This window comes from Schistocerca americana, chromosome 3 (genome assembly GCF_021461395.2).
Source record: "Schistocerca americana isolate TAMUIC-IGC-003095 chromosome 3, iqSchAmer2.1, whole genome shotgun sequence".
NCBI lineage: Eukaryota > Metazoa > Arthropoda > Insecta > Orthoptera > Acrididae > Schistocerca > Schistocerca americana.
Window position 1 is genome coordinate 436,507,893 of NC_060121.1, and position 20,195 is coordinate 436,528,087.

Consider the following 20,195-nt stretch of genomic DNA (forward strand, 5'->3'; position numbering starts at 1 on the left):
TTGTTCTACTGAGGTATTACTCAGCCTCGATATCGACTAGACATTAAACTGTACCTCTCCCTCATTTCCGTTTTTTGGTAGTTATCGAAATGTAATTGAAAGTAATATTTTCGCATCAACATAAATGTTGTGGTTGTCTGATGACCCTTTAGTGTACTGAATTTTTTCTATGCGGCGGTACTGTCTACTTATCGTCCACGTTTCGCTTCCGTACGAGGCTACACTCTAGACAGATATCTTCAGAAAGGATTTTCTAGTACATAGATTTATTCATTTTTAACAAATTTATTCACTGTTAACAAATCCCTCTTTTTTAGAAATGCTTTTCTTGCTATAGCGTGTCTGGATTTTATATCATCTCTACTTCGGCCATCATTAATTGTTGCTGCACAAATAGAAAAACCGTTTTGCTTCTTTTAGAGTCTCATTTCCTAACCTGGTTTCCTCAGCATCGCCTGATTTAACTCGAGTACGTTCAATTACCCTCGTCGAGATTTACCTTATAATTTGTTTTCACTACCGATTCCGTTCAGCTGCTCTTGCAAGTCCGTTGCTGTCTCCGACAGAGTTAAAATATCATCGGCAAACACCAAAGCTTTGATTTCTTTTCTCTGAACTTTAGTTCCATGCCCAAATTTCTCCTTCGTTTCCTTCACTGCTTGTTCATTGTATAAACTGAATAACATCAGTGATGGGTTACAACCCTCTCTCAGTTCCTTTTCGATCACTGATTCCCTTTAATATTCTTCGACTTTTATAACTGCAGTCTGGTTTCTGAACAATTTATTATGATCGTTCGTTCTATGTATTTTATCCTTAGAAACAAACGCCGCCAGAACAGGCCTTGAAGAACCAACGCACCCACCGGCCGCCTCAGCCCTTTGGCGTCACCGGATGCGATTACGGAGGGCATGTGGTCAGCGCACCGCACTCCCGGCCGTTGTCAGTTTTCGGTGTCGCTGCTCCTGTCAAGTTGCTCTTCAGTTGGCCTCACAGCAGTCGTCAGATCCGGACGGTGACCCATCCAGGTGCTAGCCAAGCCCGACAGCGCTTAACTTCAGTGATCTGGTCGGAACCGTTTGTTACCACTGCGGCAAGGTCGTTGGCATTTTATCCTTACAATCTTCAAAATTTCGAGGAGCATGGCTCTATCAACATTGTTGAAAGCTTTCTCTAGACGTAAAAATTCATATTGGTCCTTCTTACGAGACGACATTCAGATGAAAAACGATTCGAAGGAAAAAAAGAATTACAGTGCTATGTTCCGTTGACATCGTGGAGGATGCATAAGGATACAGAGGATATAGGCCGCAAGCTTGTATGAGGAATCAGCCCCAGCAGGAGTCTAGAACGCATGACTCAGAATTTATTATGAAACACTTTTGAAAATAATTGTTTCTTCCCATAATCTAGTTTCCGAGCCTTTCTTTGCAAGCTCATCATTAGATGGGGCATATAGAAGTTACATCTTTATTGTAATGCGGGTTCTGGCTTGCGGCAGTATTGGCGGCACTTTAGTTAGTGTAAACGCCTGACAGCTTTCATTTTAATTGCCTATTTACCACAGATGAATCGCTTTTCACTATAATCACTGACAGCCACCAAATATCGGCCAGCGTCCAACCTCGCCAATTATTTGAAGAATGGAAGTTCTAGGTGCCAAATCTCACAACTGTCAGGAGACTCAAAAAACGATGTACCTCCTTTTCTACAACATTTATTTGTAGCCAAAAAATTGGAATTATTCTGATACCACAAAATTATGCTGCTCACCTCATCACTGCAAAAAATAATGAGAAAAATTAAATAATAATTTATTATGAACTTTCTATGTGCCGTACCAGGACGCTGACTGGTTCGAAGTGCATTAATACGTAGGAACCACGCTTTATTTGTGATAATACAAATACAGAAATAGAGCAGTAATATTTTAACTAGCAAAACTCTAGTCAACAAAAACCATTTCGTTTACGTTTTTAATGAGAAAACGACAAAAAAAATTCTACAGTACTGACTTCTTCTTCTTACGCAATTCCATTCTTGTTGGATGTAAGGTCCGCCACTTATGCAAAACACCGTTTTTTCCAAGCCACTTTCTTTTTCCCTTTCTTTGCTGCAGATGACATGCTATTCACACAGTTTTTGGTATAGTTTGGAATTACATTATGAACTAGGCAATTTTTATTGAACTGCATAGTGAGAATTGTCTTCAAAAGCTTGATTAGGATGCTCCTGTGCAAACACGAAAAACACAAGGGGCTACAAATCCTAATGATGAATTCCATTCTTGTGATCAGATGTAGCAAAGTTCACTGTAAAGCTCCCTATGCTGTTGATGACGGAATGGCAACATCGTCGACAGGTTTTTCCGTTTTGCCACTGATAAACATGGCTGGGCATTCAGATGGAGTACAGCATAACATAGATCTGGCATGAACTTTGCTCTTTTAAATGGATTGACATTTATTCATTCTTCTGTTTCGGAGTAAGCATCCTTCGTAGCTATGTGGGATGGATAAGAATGAGACACTCTGATCATACTGCATCTGGAAATCCTACACGACTGCAGTGACAATCTTGTTTCAGCAGCGTGTTTAAAATCAAAGAAGTCAGTTGGATGCATTGGAATGAAGTTTGGAAGTCTTGAGGGAAGCACTGCTTGACACAAAGACCATGCACCTTCTAATTTGGCACAAAGACTGTGCACCTTCTAGTTTGTAACATTTTCTTCGTGATTTGACACTTGGAACAAATCTAGGATCGTGCAACGGAGTACCGGAAACACAGTAGCACTGAAAACGCGGTTTTGAAAAAAATGGCACTTAGAACGTTCTTCATTACCATTCTTTGGGTGCACAGTTTTTATAAGTAAACTTTCGCTACTTGAGCCAGTGTAGGCGGAAAATTATTTATCGTACAGGTATCCAACATTTTAGTGTCATGACTTAGGCTCTGGTACTGGTACGGCGATAACACAAGCATCAGAGTGCATTACAGATACAGTCAACGTAGGTCTGGACTAGGTGAGCAGGGCTTTACTCGTAAAGCTGTTTTATGTTGAGGCTGTTGCCTTTCGCAAGTATCGACGCATTGCTCCGCAGCACATTTCGAGTAAACCGAATCCTTGACCGATCGTTCCAAACTGCTTGGCCACCAAGATCACCAGGTATGAACTCGAGTGATTTCTGGCTGTGGGGTTACTTGATGGACAGAGTTTATCGAAGGGACACTAACACACATTGGAGGTTGAAGATGAGCATAGTGAGGGAAGTAGCCAACATCCCACGTGAGATGTCTTTAGGAGCAGTAGAGCAATCTCCAGCGTGGCTCCAGGCTATCGTGGATTCAAATGGTCGTCACACTAATCAACGTTTGTAACCTGGAACGTAACCGTGGTACGCAATTAACAAATGTTACCCTGTTGTTGTTGTTGTTGTTGCGGTCTTCAGTCCACAGACTGGTTTGATGCAGCTCTCCGTGCTACTCTATCCTGTGCAAGTTTCTTCATCTCCCAGTACCTACTGCAACCTGCATCCTTCTGAATCTGTTTCGTGTATTCATCTCTTGGTCTCCCTCTACGATTTTTACCCTCCACGCTGCACTCAAATACTACAATGGTGATCCCTCGATGCCTCAGAATATGCCCTACCAACCGATCTCTTCTTCTAGTCAAGTTGTGCCACAAATTTCTCTTCTTTCCAATTCTGTTCAATACCTCCTCATTAGTTATGTGATCTACCCATCTAAATTTCAGCATTATTCTGTAGCACCACATTTCGAAAGTTTCCATTCTCTTCTTGTCTAAACTATTTATCGTCCATGTTTCACTTCCACACATAGGTACACTCCATACAAATACTTTCAGAAATGACTTCCTAACACTTAAATCTATACTCGACGTTAACAAATTTCTCTTCTTCTGAAACGCTTTCCTTGCCATTACCAGTCTACATTTTATATCCTCTCTACTTCGACCATCATTAGTTATTTTGCTCCCCAAATAGCAAAACTCATTTACTACTTTACTCTCATTTCCTAATCTAATTCCCGCAGCATCACTTGATTTAATTCGACTACATTCCATTATTCTCGTTTTGCTTTTGTTGGTGTTCATCTTATATCACCCTTTCAAGACACTGTCCATTCCGTTCAGCTGCTCTTCCAGGTGCTTTGCTGTCTCTGACAGAATTACAATGTCATCAGTGAACCTCAAAGTTTTTATTTCTTCTCCATGGATTTTAATTCCAACTCCGAATTTTTCGTATGTTTCAGTTACTGCTTGCTCAATATACAGATTGAATAACAACGGGGATAGGCTACAACCCTGTCTCACTCCCTTCCCAACCACTGCTTCCCTTTCATGCCCCTCGACTCTTATAACGGCCATCTGGTTTCTGTACAAATTGTAAATAGCCTTTCACTCCCTGTATTTTACCCCTGCCACCTTCAGAATTTGGAAGAGAGTATTCCAGTCAACATTGTCAAAAGCTTTTTCTAAGTCTACAAATGCTAGAAAGGTAGGTTCAAAAAAAAGGGCTCTGAGCACTATGGGACTTAACATCTGAGGTCATCAGTCCCCTAGAATTTAGAACTACTTAAACCTAACTAACCTAAGGACATCACACACATCCATGCCCGAGGCAGGATTCGAACCTGCGACCGTAGCGGTCGCGCGGTTCCAGACTGAAGCGCCTAGAACCGTTCGGCCACCCCGGCCGGCAGAAACGTAGGTTTGCCTTTCCTTAATCTCCTCGCAAGTGGAAATTAAAAGGTGTTTCTTTCAATGGTTTATTTGCTATTTCTCTTCCACATGTCCATACAAATGCTTCCACAATGTTTCATTGTCCTACGATCACTTGTTTCTCAAGGAGGCTCTTCCAAGTAGCGAAAGCTTCATTATAACCGCGCTGTGTGGAATCTACACGACAGTAGTGGACCAGAGAATTCTCTATTAATCTAAGTTAAGGTTGTCGGACGGGGTTGTCTAGTTCTGCTCCTGATTACGTGGCCCCTTTCACCATTCGTGCGTCTTATCGTTCGGTAATAACCAGTTTATTTTAACGTATTCTCTGCATGACGAGGTGCACTGTAAGCCTGCCTTGTAGATGGATGAAACGCTGTCTGCTGCTTCCGCGCTCTTTCTTGCAGATCTTCTACATAGCGTATTCTGCTGATGCCGTTTCAGCAGTGTGCAGTGTTTAATTTCCGAACGCGCCTTCGAGGTTAGCGACACCGCAAATGCGAAGTGAGCTTTGCTTAGCTTGCCGACTCTTGCTTAATCAGGGCGAGGGTTCGACACGTCCGCGCGTCTCACGTAAAAACTGCTCGATCATCAGCCGAAAGCGAAACCCTGGCTGCAGCTTTCTCACCGGCACAGGAAGAAACTCGGCACAATATTTCTTTAGTTCCTGCCGAATGACTTGCGATTCAGTTGTTTCGTAAGAAGGTCACGTTACCATTACGGTCATTTCTACGTTTCTGACGCTCACCTCTTTTATTTCAGTCATTTCAGATGACGTTAGCATCAGATGACGATACATACTATAAAGGAAATTGATGTAATTGCCTTAAGCAAAATACACTTTCATCATATTCTTTTCATCTACAAATATTTCAGTATTTCCATGCCGCTAATTATAGGTTCTTGTCTTTCTTTAGGAGTTAACTTACGTTGGTTCGAGCATACGCAGCTTTCTGTATGTAAATGCCAAAGCTACGGTTTCCATGTTCAGACCTATGTACATATACCTGCAGCTACAAGTACACTTTGCATACCACTGTGAAATGTGTAGCAGAAGATACCAGTTATTAGGGACTCTTCCAGTTCAGTTGGCACATGGAGCGTGGAAACACTGACAACTTAAACGCCTTTGGTCGCGCTGTAACTAGTCCAATATAGTCACTGTAATCCATATGGTAGCGATGTGTAAAGGACTGTAGATTCGTCACTTAAAACCGGTTCTTAAAACTCCGTAAGTAGGCGTTCAGCTGACATACGTATATTTTCAGTCGTCTGACAGTTGAGTTTTTTCAGCAGTTTTTTCAGCATCATCATGACGCTGTCCTACGCAAAAACGTTTGTGACCATCCCGTGTTGCCTTTCTTTGTACAGCTCCGATATCACCTGTTAGTCCTATCTGGCGCGGATCACACACATGTACAAATTATTTCTATAATTCGGCTAAACATTTCGTTTAGTTGTTGCAGTATAGCTTATGTTTGTAGACTCGTAGCCCCCAACCCCCCACCCTTGGAAACGCCAGTGCCCCGACGTCTATCCTCTGCTTTACCCATGACACAGCCTGTGGACACAGGATACTTTTTATGGAAATAAATATTCCATTACTGCAGTAGCTGTGAAACGTCTAGGACCGGGAGAAAGCACACAAGAAATTCATGGCGATGAACTCAAAATCTGCGCTACACATGCTGCATCGGAAGTAGTGACCAGCATCAGCGCTATTGGTGAAATGCCGGTACATCGATATTTCTCCAGACTTATCGATACAAATCGGCGATAATATATCGATATGTCGATATCAAAATGGCAATGTCGGTTGCCGATGTTTTTATTTTGTATTATATTTTCTTTGCAATTTTCGGTAAATGTTTGTAATTGTTCTTTTGAACTTGTAGTAGAACATAATTTTACCTTTACTGTGTGAAGGAATCATAACACTTTTTGAGCGTTTATCACGTCCAGTCTTCCTCTTTGACTGTGTGAAGCAAGTATATGTGGCACATAAGAAGAAGTCCGATTTCACTGGGTGGTGGTGTTGATACTGGAAAAACAGTATTGCCAGTGTGAAGAGGTAGCACACGAGTCGCATTAAAAAACAATTTTTAACGGAACTAGTGTACTAATTATTCACATCAGCATTCTTCAGAAACAGTTGCTGAAAATGACGAACAAAAATCTATATGACAAGATTGGGATTTGCGGCTGGTGGAGACGTATGAGAGGAAATCCTGACGTAATCGGCGCTACCAACGGAAACTACAATGTTTAGCTTCACCACGCTATTTTCCTACACAAGCATGAAAAAAGGCTTATTGCGACATGTAGCCAATGACAAACTTAGAAAATAATGTATGAGAGGTCAACTGGAATGAAATATTGCATCACAGTGCACCAAGTACACAGCTGATAATTAACAACACAACAGTCGAACAAAAAACTATTGTAAGACAAGCTTTTCATCTACAGAAAGTCCCATTATTTACTTACAAATTTTCAAATTAAACGTTTTTCTTTGAATTCTTTGTGTAACCGGGGTTGGTAGACTGCTAGCTCGTTGATGTACAGAATATCTAATAATAAATATTTAAAATGTCCAACCGATGTTTTTATGGGCTGATATGCTGACATTTTTCCTCGAAGACTTACAATGATTGGTTTTAAATATCAATGTATCGGATTCACAATGTTTTAAAAATTATCAACCGTCCTAACCAGTACATAGGGATCGCATTTCTCCTGCAGAAGTAGGGAGGTTCTGTCAACATGGACTCGGTAATGCTTTGTTTTAAAGTTCGAAATAGTTAATTATCACTAGAGCGATTGACCAGTTCCTTGGCGTCTGCATCAAAAATGGTTCAAATGGCTCTGAGCACTATGGGACTTAACATCTGAGGTCATCAGTCCCCTATAACTTAGAACTACGTAAACCTAACTAACCTAGGGATATCACACACATCCATGCCCGAGGCAGGATTCGAACCTGCGACCGTAGCGCGTCTGCATCCTCCTGACTTACACCCATTGGACTAACTGCAGTAGGATTACATCAGAACGGTCTACGCAGCAGCTGACTGCGATGTGAAAGTGTGCGAGAAAGCAAGCACTACGTTAGATGTATGCATGTTCAGAATTCTGTGTGTCGACGAATAAAAGATAGTATTCTTGTGAAATGTGGTCACTTTGGGTGTGGTGTTGCCAACTACTCGTAAAATAAAGAAAATGAAATGTGTAATGAACAGTTGCGTTTAAAGCATGCCATGTGTGAAGCTCGAAAGCTAAGCTTATTTGGAGTCACGTAGATATGAATATTTCTCCTAGTCTCTACGCGAAGAATCATGTCCCCAAGTATTGTATGCTGTTTCAGTATTTTTAAATATGGAACCATAAAAAATTGTACCAGAATCTTCCTTTCTGTATATATTAAAACTGACTAAATATTATGAGTATCTCAAATGTTGGTTTCCTCTCTGCAGATGTTAAAACTGGCTAAATTTAGCGTACACCTCTAATGGCGAGTTCTGTGGAGACGCTCTCTGTACGTTACAATTTAAAAGAAAAACTTGCTAAATTGTTAGAATATCTCTGGTGTTGATTTCTGTGAGGGCTGTTTAAAGACTACAAGAAAAACGAATTATTAACAGACATATGTCTGTTTATCAAGGAAGCGACAGAAAAGGGAGGGAAAAGGGTGGAGAATCTATTTTGCAAATATGACGATGCTCGAAAGGGATATTTCCGACGTCATGAAAGCACTCTCCGTTGTGTTGCGTCGTAACTGGGAACAAACACGTAGTTTTATCTCCACCTATTTTGCTGTAAATTCCGTTGTACAACTGCTAGCAGAGTGCTTAAGAACACCTGCTGCCAGCGGGAGAGACAACAAAGAGGCGGATGTAGTGACATCCTGTTATATGCGAAGCTAACTGTCTATCGCTTTGTTCGGTTCTTGGTGCCGGAGCCTCTGAATAGCAGTGTACACAGCGCAGCGGCCTGCCGCGTGTGCAGTGACAAAATATGTCGGAAAAGTGAGGAATCGAGACAATTGTATCACTGTTAATTGTGGCGTGGATAGAAGTTTGTCAGACTAGTTAGTTGGCGCTGGACAGAAAGAGCGGAGACCGTTGTTAAAAGGTGTTGCGGCCATACATCTGAAAGGAGTTGCGAAAACGACTGAAAAACTAAGTCTGGAAACTGGACCAGCAAACGAACTTTGTTCCCTTTGCGTTCGACGTTTCACCGGGTAGGAGCGCTTCCACTCTGGGGAACAACGACGTTGTAAAATATACGCCTGCTGTCGGAAAGCGCCGCGGCTTAAGGCTTCCGTCCGACCATAATGGACGCCTGCAATGGCTTTGACACTATTCTGTTTATCTTGAATTAGGCTGCCTGCTCCGGCTAGCCCTCTAATGAGACGCTCCTCTGTTTCTCGGATATTATGACAACAGCGCCCATCGATCCCCCATTCTCCTGTCTAACCATAATTCCCGCTGGCACGAAGGCGCTAATGAGATGCTCTCCTGACGTTCACTTATTACCCGTACGTAGAATGTTGTTTACAAGCAGCGGCTTTATTTATGGGAGTCGGTACGAGCTATGAAGTACGCTCCATGTCTGACAGAGAGCTGCAGATTATCACTTGATTCATGGCTACCGGTCATCCCACTGAATCTCCGTGCTTGGTTCGGCGTTATGGTGACATGGTCTCGGGGTTCTTCAGGACATGGTCCACTAGACATTTCAGACAGCTTCCCACTTGGATCTACTTGCAGAGTAGTGACTGGCGATAATGAAGTGTATAAACACAGTCGACTATCGTTAATTCAAAGTTCAACGGATCTCAGAAAACGTTCGAATAATTGAGATTTAGATTTAACGGTAGTCTGACTGATGAAAATGAAGTCCAAAATAGTCGAAACGAGGATATGTGGGAAAAAAGTTAAAAAAAAAACAATGATCTTTTTCTACGTCGGGAACTCCAACGCGTTTGGTCAAGCGCGTTTTACGTTGTCACCGAAGTCGTACTTCATGGTAAGGCAGTACGCCAGTATAAGCGCAGCTTCCAGTGACGACTTCAAATCTTTTGGAGTCACAGATCGAATCGGCTTTGCTTCTTTTTCTTCTTTCTACATAAGCACTAAAATGTGCGAAATCATCAAAAGTCACATTTTCTCCTGTCTGGAATACGGTACTGCTATCCTGGAACTACTTTTTGCAATTGGTTTATGTACTGTAGTACGATATCTGTTGTTGACTAAACAAATAAACGTCGTGGAGAATTGAATGTCGAAACACTTGGCGAGTGGTAGATAATCGCTCACTTCAGATTTACAGTGTTTCGTTGTGGTATGTAATGCAATCGCTTCGATTTATGGAATATACCAAAACAAACAGCATATCTCCAGTTGTAGTCTGGAAATCAATAACGGGATGAGTACCAAAAGACTGTTTCAAAGCTATTCTTCTTTTTTGTTTTAACAAAAATATTTTAATGAAAAAACATCAACAGTACTTTTTATTTATTTCCTACAGTAAGAGTCACACAACTTTTGCAAATTTTTTTAAAGTCTCCTTCCCTTTATCAGTGAAAATAAATATTTTATTCTGGAAAACGCAGAACTTGCTAAATGCCATAGAGGTATCGGCAAGTGCCAGTGAAAGAAATCTCAAGCATTTGTCAATGTTGTTAATAATAAACATTTTACACATACATTTTACAGATATACTACCCTCCGATAAAATTATTTTGAACCCTTCTTTTAATTTTATTGAGTACAAAGTAATTTTAATTGATTAACGGTTCGAGAAAAGTTCTATTACCTGCTTTCAAATACGGCAGCATCTATTGCAGATCCTTTTTCTTTTCAGCTGACAAGCTGTTTTTACATTGTTGAGGCGGTAAAACAAAATTCGTTACTATGTCAGTGGTAATCCCTATCTCGAAAATCTTGTAGGTGCCGCGGTCTTTAAGTTCGTTAAACATTGTTCTCATCTTGACGGCATAAGGGGCAATTTTTTTTCACTTAAATCCAACTACATTTGGAAACATTTATTTTCGTTGTGTTGAGATGCGTATCGGATGCGTTATTAAAATAAAGTCTGGAGCATGATAACCACAAATGGACTGTCTGATGTCGCATTCTCCAGAAGTTTTACAAGGTCCTTAGGTACTTGACATTCTTGCAGCCTCTTACGTTTTCCAATCTGACCAAACTCTCTGTCACTCGCAGCTAACAATTACAAAGCTTTGTGGCACTTAACTCACTTCAGCCTCGCCGGTAGGCCGGCACTTACCGTTCATGCTATCTTTCGGGTCTTATATGGACTTTGTCCGCTTTTCTGGTTGTTGGCAACTGACTTAGCTTGGTTTTTCGGATCTAACTGAAACAAAAATTGGCACTTAGGCCGTTATTAATTTCCACTCTACAGTTTATCTTTTCGTTAATGACACTACATTTAGTTAGATTTATCGATAAATTCGATTTACCGTGGTTCGAGTTAACAAGAATCGATTGTAACTACATTCTTCGATGGAAATTTCTTTCGTTTTGTTACCGTACTGCTTGACAATTGACATCTAATTTCACTTAGAAGAGTTAAACAACGTTCATTTGAATTTCCGTATGGCTTGAAGGTTATAATCCCATTTCATGCAAAAAAAAAAAATGGAAAGAATATAGTTAAATGATTTTCTTTCATATTGATTTTACTTACTATCGAGAAAGTGGAACAACTTCCTTTCATGTTGATTTTATTTACTAACGAGAAAGTATAACACCTAGGCGCTAGGTGATTCGCACTATCGTGTCTTTCTGCATTCAAAGAAATCTGTATTTTCAAACTGTAAGCTAATGCAGCTGGTGTCAGCTTGATTGAAGTTGCCGTGTATATTTTTCCTCGGGGATCGAAACGGTATTACTGTATCACTCAAACGACCCAGAATCTTAGGAGAACTTGGCAGCCTGATAGTTACCACAATAGACGACGCTGAGGAACAATAACAGAATATACTTAACATAGTATATCACATCGTTAACAGTACTACAGTGCCTGAAGATTAAGCTGTATTTGCGTCGAAAATGAATTCAAAAAATTCAAAGAATAAACACAGCTGAGCAGTGAAAAGTAGTAAGAGAATAGTTTTTTTCATAGCAAAGCGAGAGGTGATGACAGTTACACTCTTGGAAGAAAGTAAATAAAATAACTGTCGATATTTCTGTGTTCTAATGCCGATAATTGTTACTGTTGTTGTGCCCTTCAGTCCAAAAACTAGTTTGATGCAGCTCTTCATGCTACTCTATCCTGTGCAAGCCTCTTCATCTACGAGTAACTACTGCAACCTACAGCCTTCTGAATCTGCTCACTGTATTTATCACTTGGTCTCCCTCTACGGTTTTTACCCCTTACCCCCCCCCCCCCTCCTCGCACACCTCCAGCATTAAATTGGTGACTCCTTCATGCCTCAGAATGTTCCCTACCAACTGATCCCTTTTTCTAGTACGGTTGTACTACAAATTACTTTTCTCGCCAGTTCCGTTCAGTACCTCCTCATTAGTTATGTGCTCCATCCTTCTAATCTTCAGCATTCTTATGTAGCACCACATTTCAAAAGTTCCTATTTTCTTCTTGTCTAAACTGTTTATCGTTCATGTTTCACTTCATCACATGGCTACGTTCCACACAAATACTTTCAGAAAGGACTTACTGACACTTAAATCTATACTCGATATTAACAAAATTCTCTTCTTCAGAAACGTTTTTCTTGCCATTGTCAGGCTACGTTTTACATCCTCCCTACTTCGACAATCATTAGTTATTCTGCTTTTCAAATAGCAAAGCTCATCTACTGCTTTAGGTGTCTCATTTTCTAGTCTAATTCCCTCAGCATCACCTGATTTAATTCGACTACATTCCATTATCCCTGTTTTGCTTTTGTTGGTTTTCGTTTTATATCCTCTTTTCAGGACACTGTCCATTCCGTTTAACTGCCCTTCCAATTCCTTTGCTGTCTCTGTTAGAATTACAATGTCATCGGCAAACCTCAAAGTTTTTATTTCTTCTCCCTGGACTTTAATTCCTATTCCAAATTTTTCTTTTGTTTCCATTACTGATTTCTCAATATACAAATTGAATAACATCGGGGATAGGCTACAACTCTGTTTCACTCCCATCTCAACCACTGCTTGCCTTCGCGACCCTCGATTCTTATAACTGCCATCTGATTTCTGTATAAATTTTAAATAGCCTTTCGCTCCCTGTATTTTATCCCCGCCTCCTTTAGAATGTGAAAGAGAGTATTCCAGTCAACACTGACAAAAGCTTTCTCTTAGTCTACAACCGCTGTAAACGTAGGTTTGCTTTTCCTTAATCTACCCTAGAGCCAGTACTGCTTCTTGTGTTCCTACAATTCTCCAGAATCCCTGCTTATCTTCCCCCAGATCGGCTTCTATCAGTTTTTCCATTCGTCTGTAAAGTATTTGTGTTAGTATTTTGCAACCGTGACTCATAAAACTGATAGTTCGGTAATTTTCACACCTGTCAGCACCTGCTTTCTTTGGAATTGGAATTATTATGTTCTTGTTGAAGTCTGAGGGTGTTTCGCCTGTCTCATACGTCTTGCCCATCAGATGGAAGAGTTTTGTCTTGGCTAGCTCTAACGGAAATTGCCTAATCCCGGGGTCTTGTTTCGACTTAAGTCTTTCAGTGCTTTGTCAGATTCTTCACTCAGTATCGTATCTCCCTTCTCATCTTCGTCTAAGTTTTCTTCCATTTCCATCATATTGCCCTCAAATACATCTTCCTTCTATAGGACTGGTTTTCCCCAACTGAGCACCGAGCGAGGTGGCGCTGTGGTTAGCACACTGGATTCGCATTCGGGACGACGACGGTTCAAACCCGTCTCCGGCCATCCTCACATAGATTTTCCTTTTTTTCCCCAAATCGTTTCAGGCAAATGCCGGGATGGTTCCTTTGAAATGGCACGGCCGATTTCCTTCCCTAATCCGAGCTTGTGCTCCGTTTGTAATGACCTCGTTATCGACTGGACGTTAAACACTAATCTCCTCCACCTCCCAACTGAGCTCTTGATATTCACACAGGGGGTCCTCTTTTCTCCAAATATCTCTTTAGTTTTCCTGTAGGCAGCCTCTAGCTTAGGCCTAGTGATATATGCTTCTACATCCTTACATTTGTCCTCTAGCCATTCCTGCTTAGCCATTTTGCACTTCCTGTCGATTTCACTTTTTAGACGTTTGTGCTGTCTTACGCCTGCTTCATTTATTGCATTTTAATTTTTCTCCTTTCATCGATTAAATTCAGTATCTCTGGTGTTACCCAAGGATTTCTGCTAGCCCTCGTCTTTTCACCTACTTTATCCTCTGCTGCCTTCACTATTTCATCTCTCAAAGCTACCCATCCTTCTTCTACTGTGCTCCTTTCCCCTGTTCTTGACAATCGTTGCCTCATGCTCCCTCTGAAACACTCTACAACCTAGGGTTCTTTCAATTTATCCAGGTCCCATCTCTTTAAAATCCTGCGTTTTTGAAGTTTCTTCAGTTTTAATCTGCAGTTCATAACCAATAAATTGTGGTCAGAGTCCACATCTGCCCCTGGAAATGTCTTACAATTTAAAAACTGGTCCCAAAATCTCTGTCTTACCATTATCTAATCAGTCTGAAACCTTCGGGTGACTCCAGGTCTCTTCCACATATACAACCTTTTTTCATGATTCTTAAACCAAGTTATAGCCGATGGTTATATAACTGAAAACTTGTTGTATGTAAATAACTTAATCCCCCAGCAGCTACAGACATAATTAACGAAATTCTTGTCATTCAATTCAGCATGGTATTATGCAGTAAAAATTCGCCAGCTTTCCTGATCATTTTCGAGATGAGGCAATGAGGCAGAAACACAATAGTCAGCGTGTTCTGAGAAGTGATGTTTAGTTTCTCTAGATTAAGCGATGCAATGACAAAAGCAACGTTTCATTTATTGACGACTTTTTAGTATTTTGCTTACACGGCCATTTATGCAGCAAACAGAAGCATGTATGAAGATCATTTTGGATCAAAAGCGCGCTAAATTTCAGACGTTCTCTCCATTTGTTTCACCACATTTTACGATATTCATGTTCATGTAGGCACTGAAGATGGCCGTCGTTTAGCTAAATATAATCCTCATTATAAATATAATCCTCATTATATGACTGACCTTTGTCATTATCGACTAACCTGCTGTCGAAACTATTCTCCTACAGCCGTCATCATCGTTGGTTGTTACTCGTTTCCGCATCCGCATTCTTTGGCATCTTTTTCGCTCAGTTTTTCTTATGTATATATTTTACACTATTATACAGTTCGATTTTTGTCGTGAAATTGCTTAGAGACAGATTGCACCGAATGGTGGGCGTTGGCGTCACTGAATTTGGTGCCCTAATGTGAAACCTGTACACATCAAACATGCTCACAGTCAAGGGCCGCTCTAGGGGCGCGCAACCTGGACATTTGCCCGGGGCGCCAAAATTTAGGGGCCTCAGTTTGACTGTAAGAGTGAGAAATGGCGAAAGGTTAAATATTCTGTAACAGAAAAATATTACTGTATGCAAACGTAAAATGTAAGTTGTAATCATAAGAGAGATTTCCGTCGTGTCGGTTACCTAAATTTTCATTATTATGACAACGTCTCTCGTTATGCAGCCGTTTGCAGGTTCTCCGCTCGCGGTTGCGTGACCTACTGTATTGTTATGTGGCTCGCGGTAAGGCGATAGCAAGCGGCAGCCGCTCGCAAATCCCTTAAGAATTCGCCGTAAGAATAAAAAAGGAAGTTGTTGTGCGTAGCATGAGAGGAACCCATCAAAAATCCGAAAGAACAAAATAAAATAATTTTTTTTTTAAATTTTAGAATCGATCAGGCACTAAAAGCATTAGGTGGTAGATTTGAACAACTCAGTAATCGTAGCAATTATTTCCAATTATTATACAATGTATACGATTTAAATACCATGGCCAAAGAAATGCAGCTAAAACACAGTAAGCATTTAGATTGTATTTTGGCTCGTGGTGATTCGGTTAACATAAGTGGGGAAGAACTAGCATAGGAAATTTCTGGAGTATCCGCGCTTTTGAGCATAAAAGAAAGACTAAACAGTATACTGTGTTTCATAACAAAGTTGAATTTTGTCCCATATATTACTGGTTCTTTGAAAATTTTGCTACGAACACCAATAACTGAAGCAAGTGGTGAAAGGAGTTACTCTAAATTAAAATTATTTAAAGACTTTTTACGTTCGACTAACGTTTGGGCGCTCTGGTATTTGAGCATGAAATTGCTGAACAAGTAAATTAAAAAGAAGTAATAACAAAGTTTACAGAATTGAAAGTTTAGAAAAATCGTTTTTGTGGTTAGTTGAGCTCCTTTGTTTTACTTTCAAAATAATGACATTTAAAAATGTAAAAATTATATGGTTTACAATTTGTGGCCAGGTACAGATATTTCGTAATTTATGTTCAAATGGTTCAAATGGCTCTGAGTACCATGGGACTTAACATCTATGGTCATCAGTCCCCTAGAACTTAGAACTACTTAAACCTAACTAACCTAAGGACAGCACACAACACCCAGTCATCACGAGGCAGAGAAAATCCCTAACCCGGCCGGGAATCGAACCCGGGAACCCGGGCGCGGGAAGCGAGAACGCTACCACACGACCACGAGCTGCGGACAGTAATTTATGTCTACTGGTTTGTACTGCTTTATTATCAATGTTATGTCATATGTTTCTTTCGGAGTCTTCATAGATTCTTGAGCATAGTGTTCTGTAACCTACTCGGAGAGGTGCGTGGGCGGTGCGGCGGCGCGGTTTAGGCGCGCGAGCTGGATGTCCTTGGGCCTGATGGTGACGCGCTTGGCGTGGATTGCGCACAGGTTGGTGTCTTCGAAGAGGCCGACGAGGTAGGCCTCGATGGCCTCCTGCAGGGCCATGACTGCGGAGCTCTGGAAGCGCAGGTCGGTCTTGAAGTCCTGAGCGACCTCGCGCACTAGGCGCTGGAATGGCAGCTTGCGGATGAGCAGCTCTGTGCTCTTCTGGTAGCGCCTGATTTCTCGCAGGGCGACGGTGCCCGGCCTGTAGCGGTGGGGCTTCTTGAGGCCGCCGGTGGCGGGCGCGCTCTTCCTCGCCGCCTTGGTGGCGAGCTGTTTGCGCGGCGCCTTCCCGCCGGTGGACTTGCGGGCCGTTTGCTTTGTGCGGGCCATAGCGGTAGCGGAGAGCGGAGCGGCGTGGAGGTGTGTGCGCGACGGCGTCCGGTGCTGCCTTGCTGACTTGCAAGCGAATTTTTCAAATGGTAGCCAAAGATAATGGTTTCGGTACTGTTAACATGGACTCTTTTTGGAATGAGGTTGTTCGTTACGTGATCCTCCCAACTGGTATTCAAAATGAATCTAAGTTTATGCTAGTAGAAGTACTCATTGTTTTGCAACGGTAATGAATCCAAGTTCCACTACTATATCGTAACTTTGAAATCATATTGCCTTACATGTTATACTTTCGTCTGAACAGGTCTTGACCTCCAATGAGTCGATGCGTCGTTTCCAAAAGCGCACGAACTGCAAATGTCACGTTTTGAACAGGGAAGGTACGTTTGTAGTGAGAATGTGGTGTATCTGTTGTGCAGGACACGTGTGAGAGTAGCGCGTCTCCGGAGCCAGGCGGCCGCGGTTCGACGCCCGGCTCGCTGGGCCCCGGACCGGCGCACTCGGCGCCGCCTTCGCCCGATCCTTCGCCTTCCGCCGCCGCCAAAGCGGCCGCCGTCGCCGCTGCCAGCGCCGCCCACCTCAACGGCACCAGTGAGTCACAACTGTAACTGCCAGCCGTTGTCGTATCAAGTAACCACGTCCGTTGCCAGCCTCTTACTTCTGTATACCTTCACAAGGTAGATGAAGTCGTCCATGTTGAGCTTGACACATGGGAGAGTAAATATGTTGAAACCATTGCTTCTAGAATATAAAAGAGTTATTGCTGTCTTGTGGACTGCAGACTCTAGAAATTTTTTTCATGCCATGACATGGGATATTCATATGGACGGCACTCATAACCATTTTGATCATCAAGCAGTCCTCGAGAGTGCATTATTTTTTATGTGATGATTTCCTTTCCTAGACAACATAGGACTTTTCAGTAAGATTATGCTCCTCACTACATTGTGGAAGACAGCTGAAAATGCGATATCCGGGACCTTACCCAGTTATTATCTTTGGAATCATCTTGTCATTGTGTCTACTGTGTGGATCCTCTGCCAAGCACTTTGGACAGTTTTTAAAAGTGCTGCATACAGAATGGCTTCATCTGCTTGTATATACCTTACAAGTCTCTATACCATGTAGTTGCTGTGTGTACTGCATGTAGCATAGACTCTGGATACTAGCAGCTACTTATAATAATGTATTCAAAAGTATAAACAACAATTTTGAATGGTTGAGACTAACTACAGGAAAAATTCGTTAGAATACACAGTGAAGCACCAAAGTACATGGTACAGGCATGCATATTCAAGTTCAGAGACATGTGAACAGGCAGAATACAGTACTGCAGTTGCCAACGCCTATATAAATCAACAAGTGTCTGGTGCAGTTGTAAGATCAGTTACTGCTGCTACAATGGCAGGTTATCAAGATTTAAATGAGTTTGAATGTGATGTTGTAGTCAGCACCCGAGTGATGGGACACAGCATCTCTGAGGTAGCGATGAAGTGGGGATTTTCCTGTATGACCACTTCATGAGTGTATATCAGGAATCTGATGAAACATCAAATCTCCGACATCACTGTGGCTGGAAAAAGATCCTGCAAGAATGGTACCAACGACGACTGAAGAGAATCATTCAACGTGACAGAAATGCAACCCTTCTGCAAATTGCTGCAGATTTCAACACTGGGCCATCAACAAGTATCAGCGTGTGAACCATTCAATGAAACATCATCGATATGGGCTTTTGGAGCCAAAGGCCCACTTGTGTACCGTTGATGACTGCGTGACACAAAGCTCTATGCCTCACCTAGGCCCATCAACACTAACATTGGACTGTTGATGACTGGAAACATGTTGCCTGGTTGGACGAGTCTCATTTCAAATTGTATTGAGCGGATGGATGTATATGGGTATGGAGACAACCTCATGAATTCATGGACCCTGAATGTCAGCAGGGGACTGTTCAAGCTAGTGGGGGCTCTGTAATGGTGTGGGGTGTGTGCAGTTGGAGTTATATGGGGCTCCTGATACATCTAGATATGACTCTGATGGGTGACATCCTGTTTGGTCACCTGCATCCATTCATGTCCATTGTGCATTCCAATGGACTTGGACAATTCCAGCAGGACAATATGACACCCCACACATCCAGAGTTGCTAGAGTGGCTCCAGGAACACTCTTCTGAGTTTAAATACTTGTGCCAGTGACCAAACTCTGCAGACATGAACATATTGAGCATATCTGGGATGCCGTGCAACGTGCTGTTCAGAAGGGATCTCCACCCCCTTGTACTCTTGCAGATTTATGGACAGCCCTGCAGCGTTCGTGGTGTCAATTCCCTCCATGCCATGTTGTGCTGCGGCACTTCTGGATGCTTGGGAGGGGGGGCTACATGCGATATTATGCAGGTTTACCAGTTTCTGTGGCTCTTCAGTGTACTTGTAAAGAACAAATAAGGTTTAGTAAATGGCTGTCAGGAAAAATGTGGCTTCCATGCTATTGGGAATTATTTGTAGTATGAAGCACCCTGCACAGCACATTACAGTGGTCAGTGACTTGCCATGTCTCCCACAAGAGGTGTCAAAAGTGGCCTCCATGAAGTTTTGAGCATGTATGTATATATCACAATTTGGGCCGCTTCACTTATTGAAATGCAACAGCCTGCATCTGAATTGAATTAAAGGCAGCATGAATGCAGTGTTCCATGTCTGCACATCTCAGTACATGAAACGTATCACCACAGGTAAAAGTTCAAAGGATTGATGTCTGGTGACCAGAAGGGCCACACAACTGGAATTCCTCATCTGATCCAGTGCTCAGTGAAGATGTTTTCAAGGTACACTGTAATGCAGAAGTGGATACGAGCACCATAATTTAGCAGCTAAAACCGAAGGCAGTGCAACAGGAGAGAAAGTCTGTACTGCAGAAAGGGCAGATATACTTTATCTGTGTGGGTTAGTGAAAGAAAAACTAGTCCCCCGCCTCACATTTACAGACTTAACTTGTTATGACAGCACAAACCACAGGGAATTTGCATGGCCTCTGTAGATAATAACAGTGTAATATCTATTCAAATAAGCTGGACATGCTACTCCAAGATGTGAATTAAATGGTCTCTTGCATGGAAAACATGGAGTTGTTGACATAGATGCATCACACTTTATTTGTCTCTTGCCTTCTCAGATATCATTTCCCACACTTTGCTCCCACTGT

The 20,195-nt window shown here is 41.9% G+C and overlaps 1 protein-coding gene across 1 annotated transcript in view; it reads left to right on the forward strand.

Annotated features, from left to right (window-relative positions):
• LOC124606143 (POU domain, class 6, transcription factor 2) overlaps positions 1–20,195 on the forward strand; it is a 225,594-nt gene that overhangs the window by 160,155 nt on the left and 45,244 nt on the right. The window contains exon 3 of the mRNA XM_047138108.1: positions 17,410–17,581. Within this exon, the coding sequence (XP_046994064.1) occupies positions 17,410–17,581 (172 nt within the window). The remainder of the gene's footprint in view (positions 1–17,409; positions 17,582–20,195) is intronic.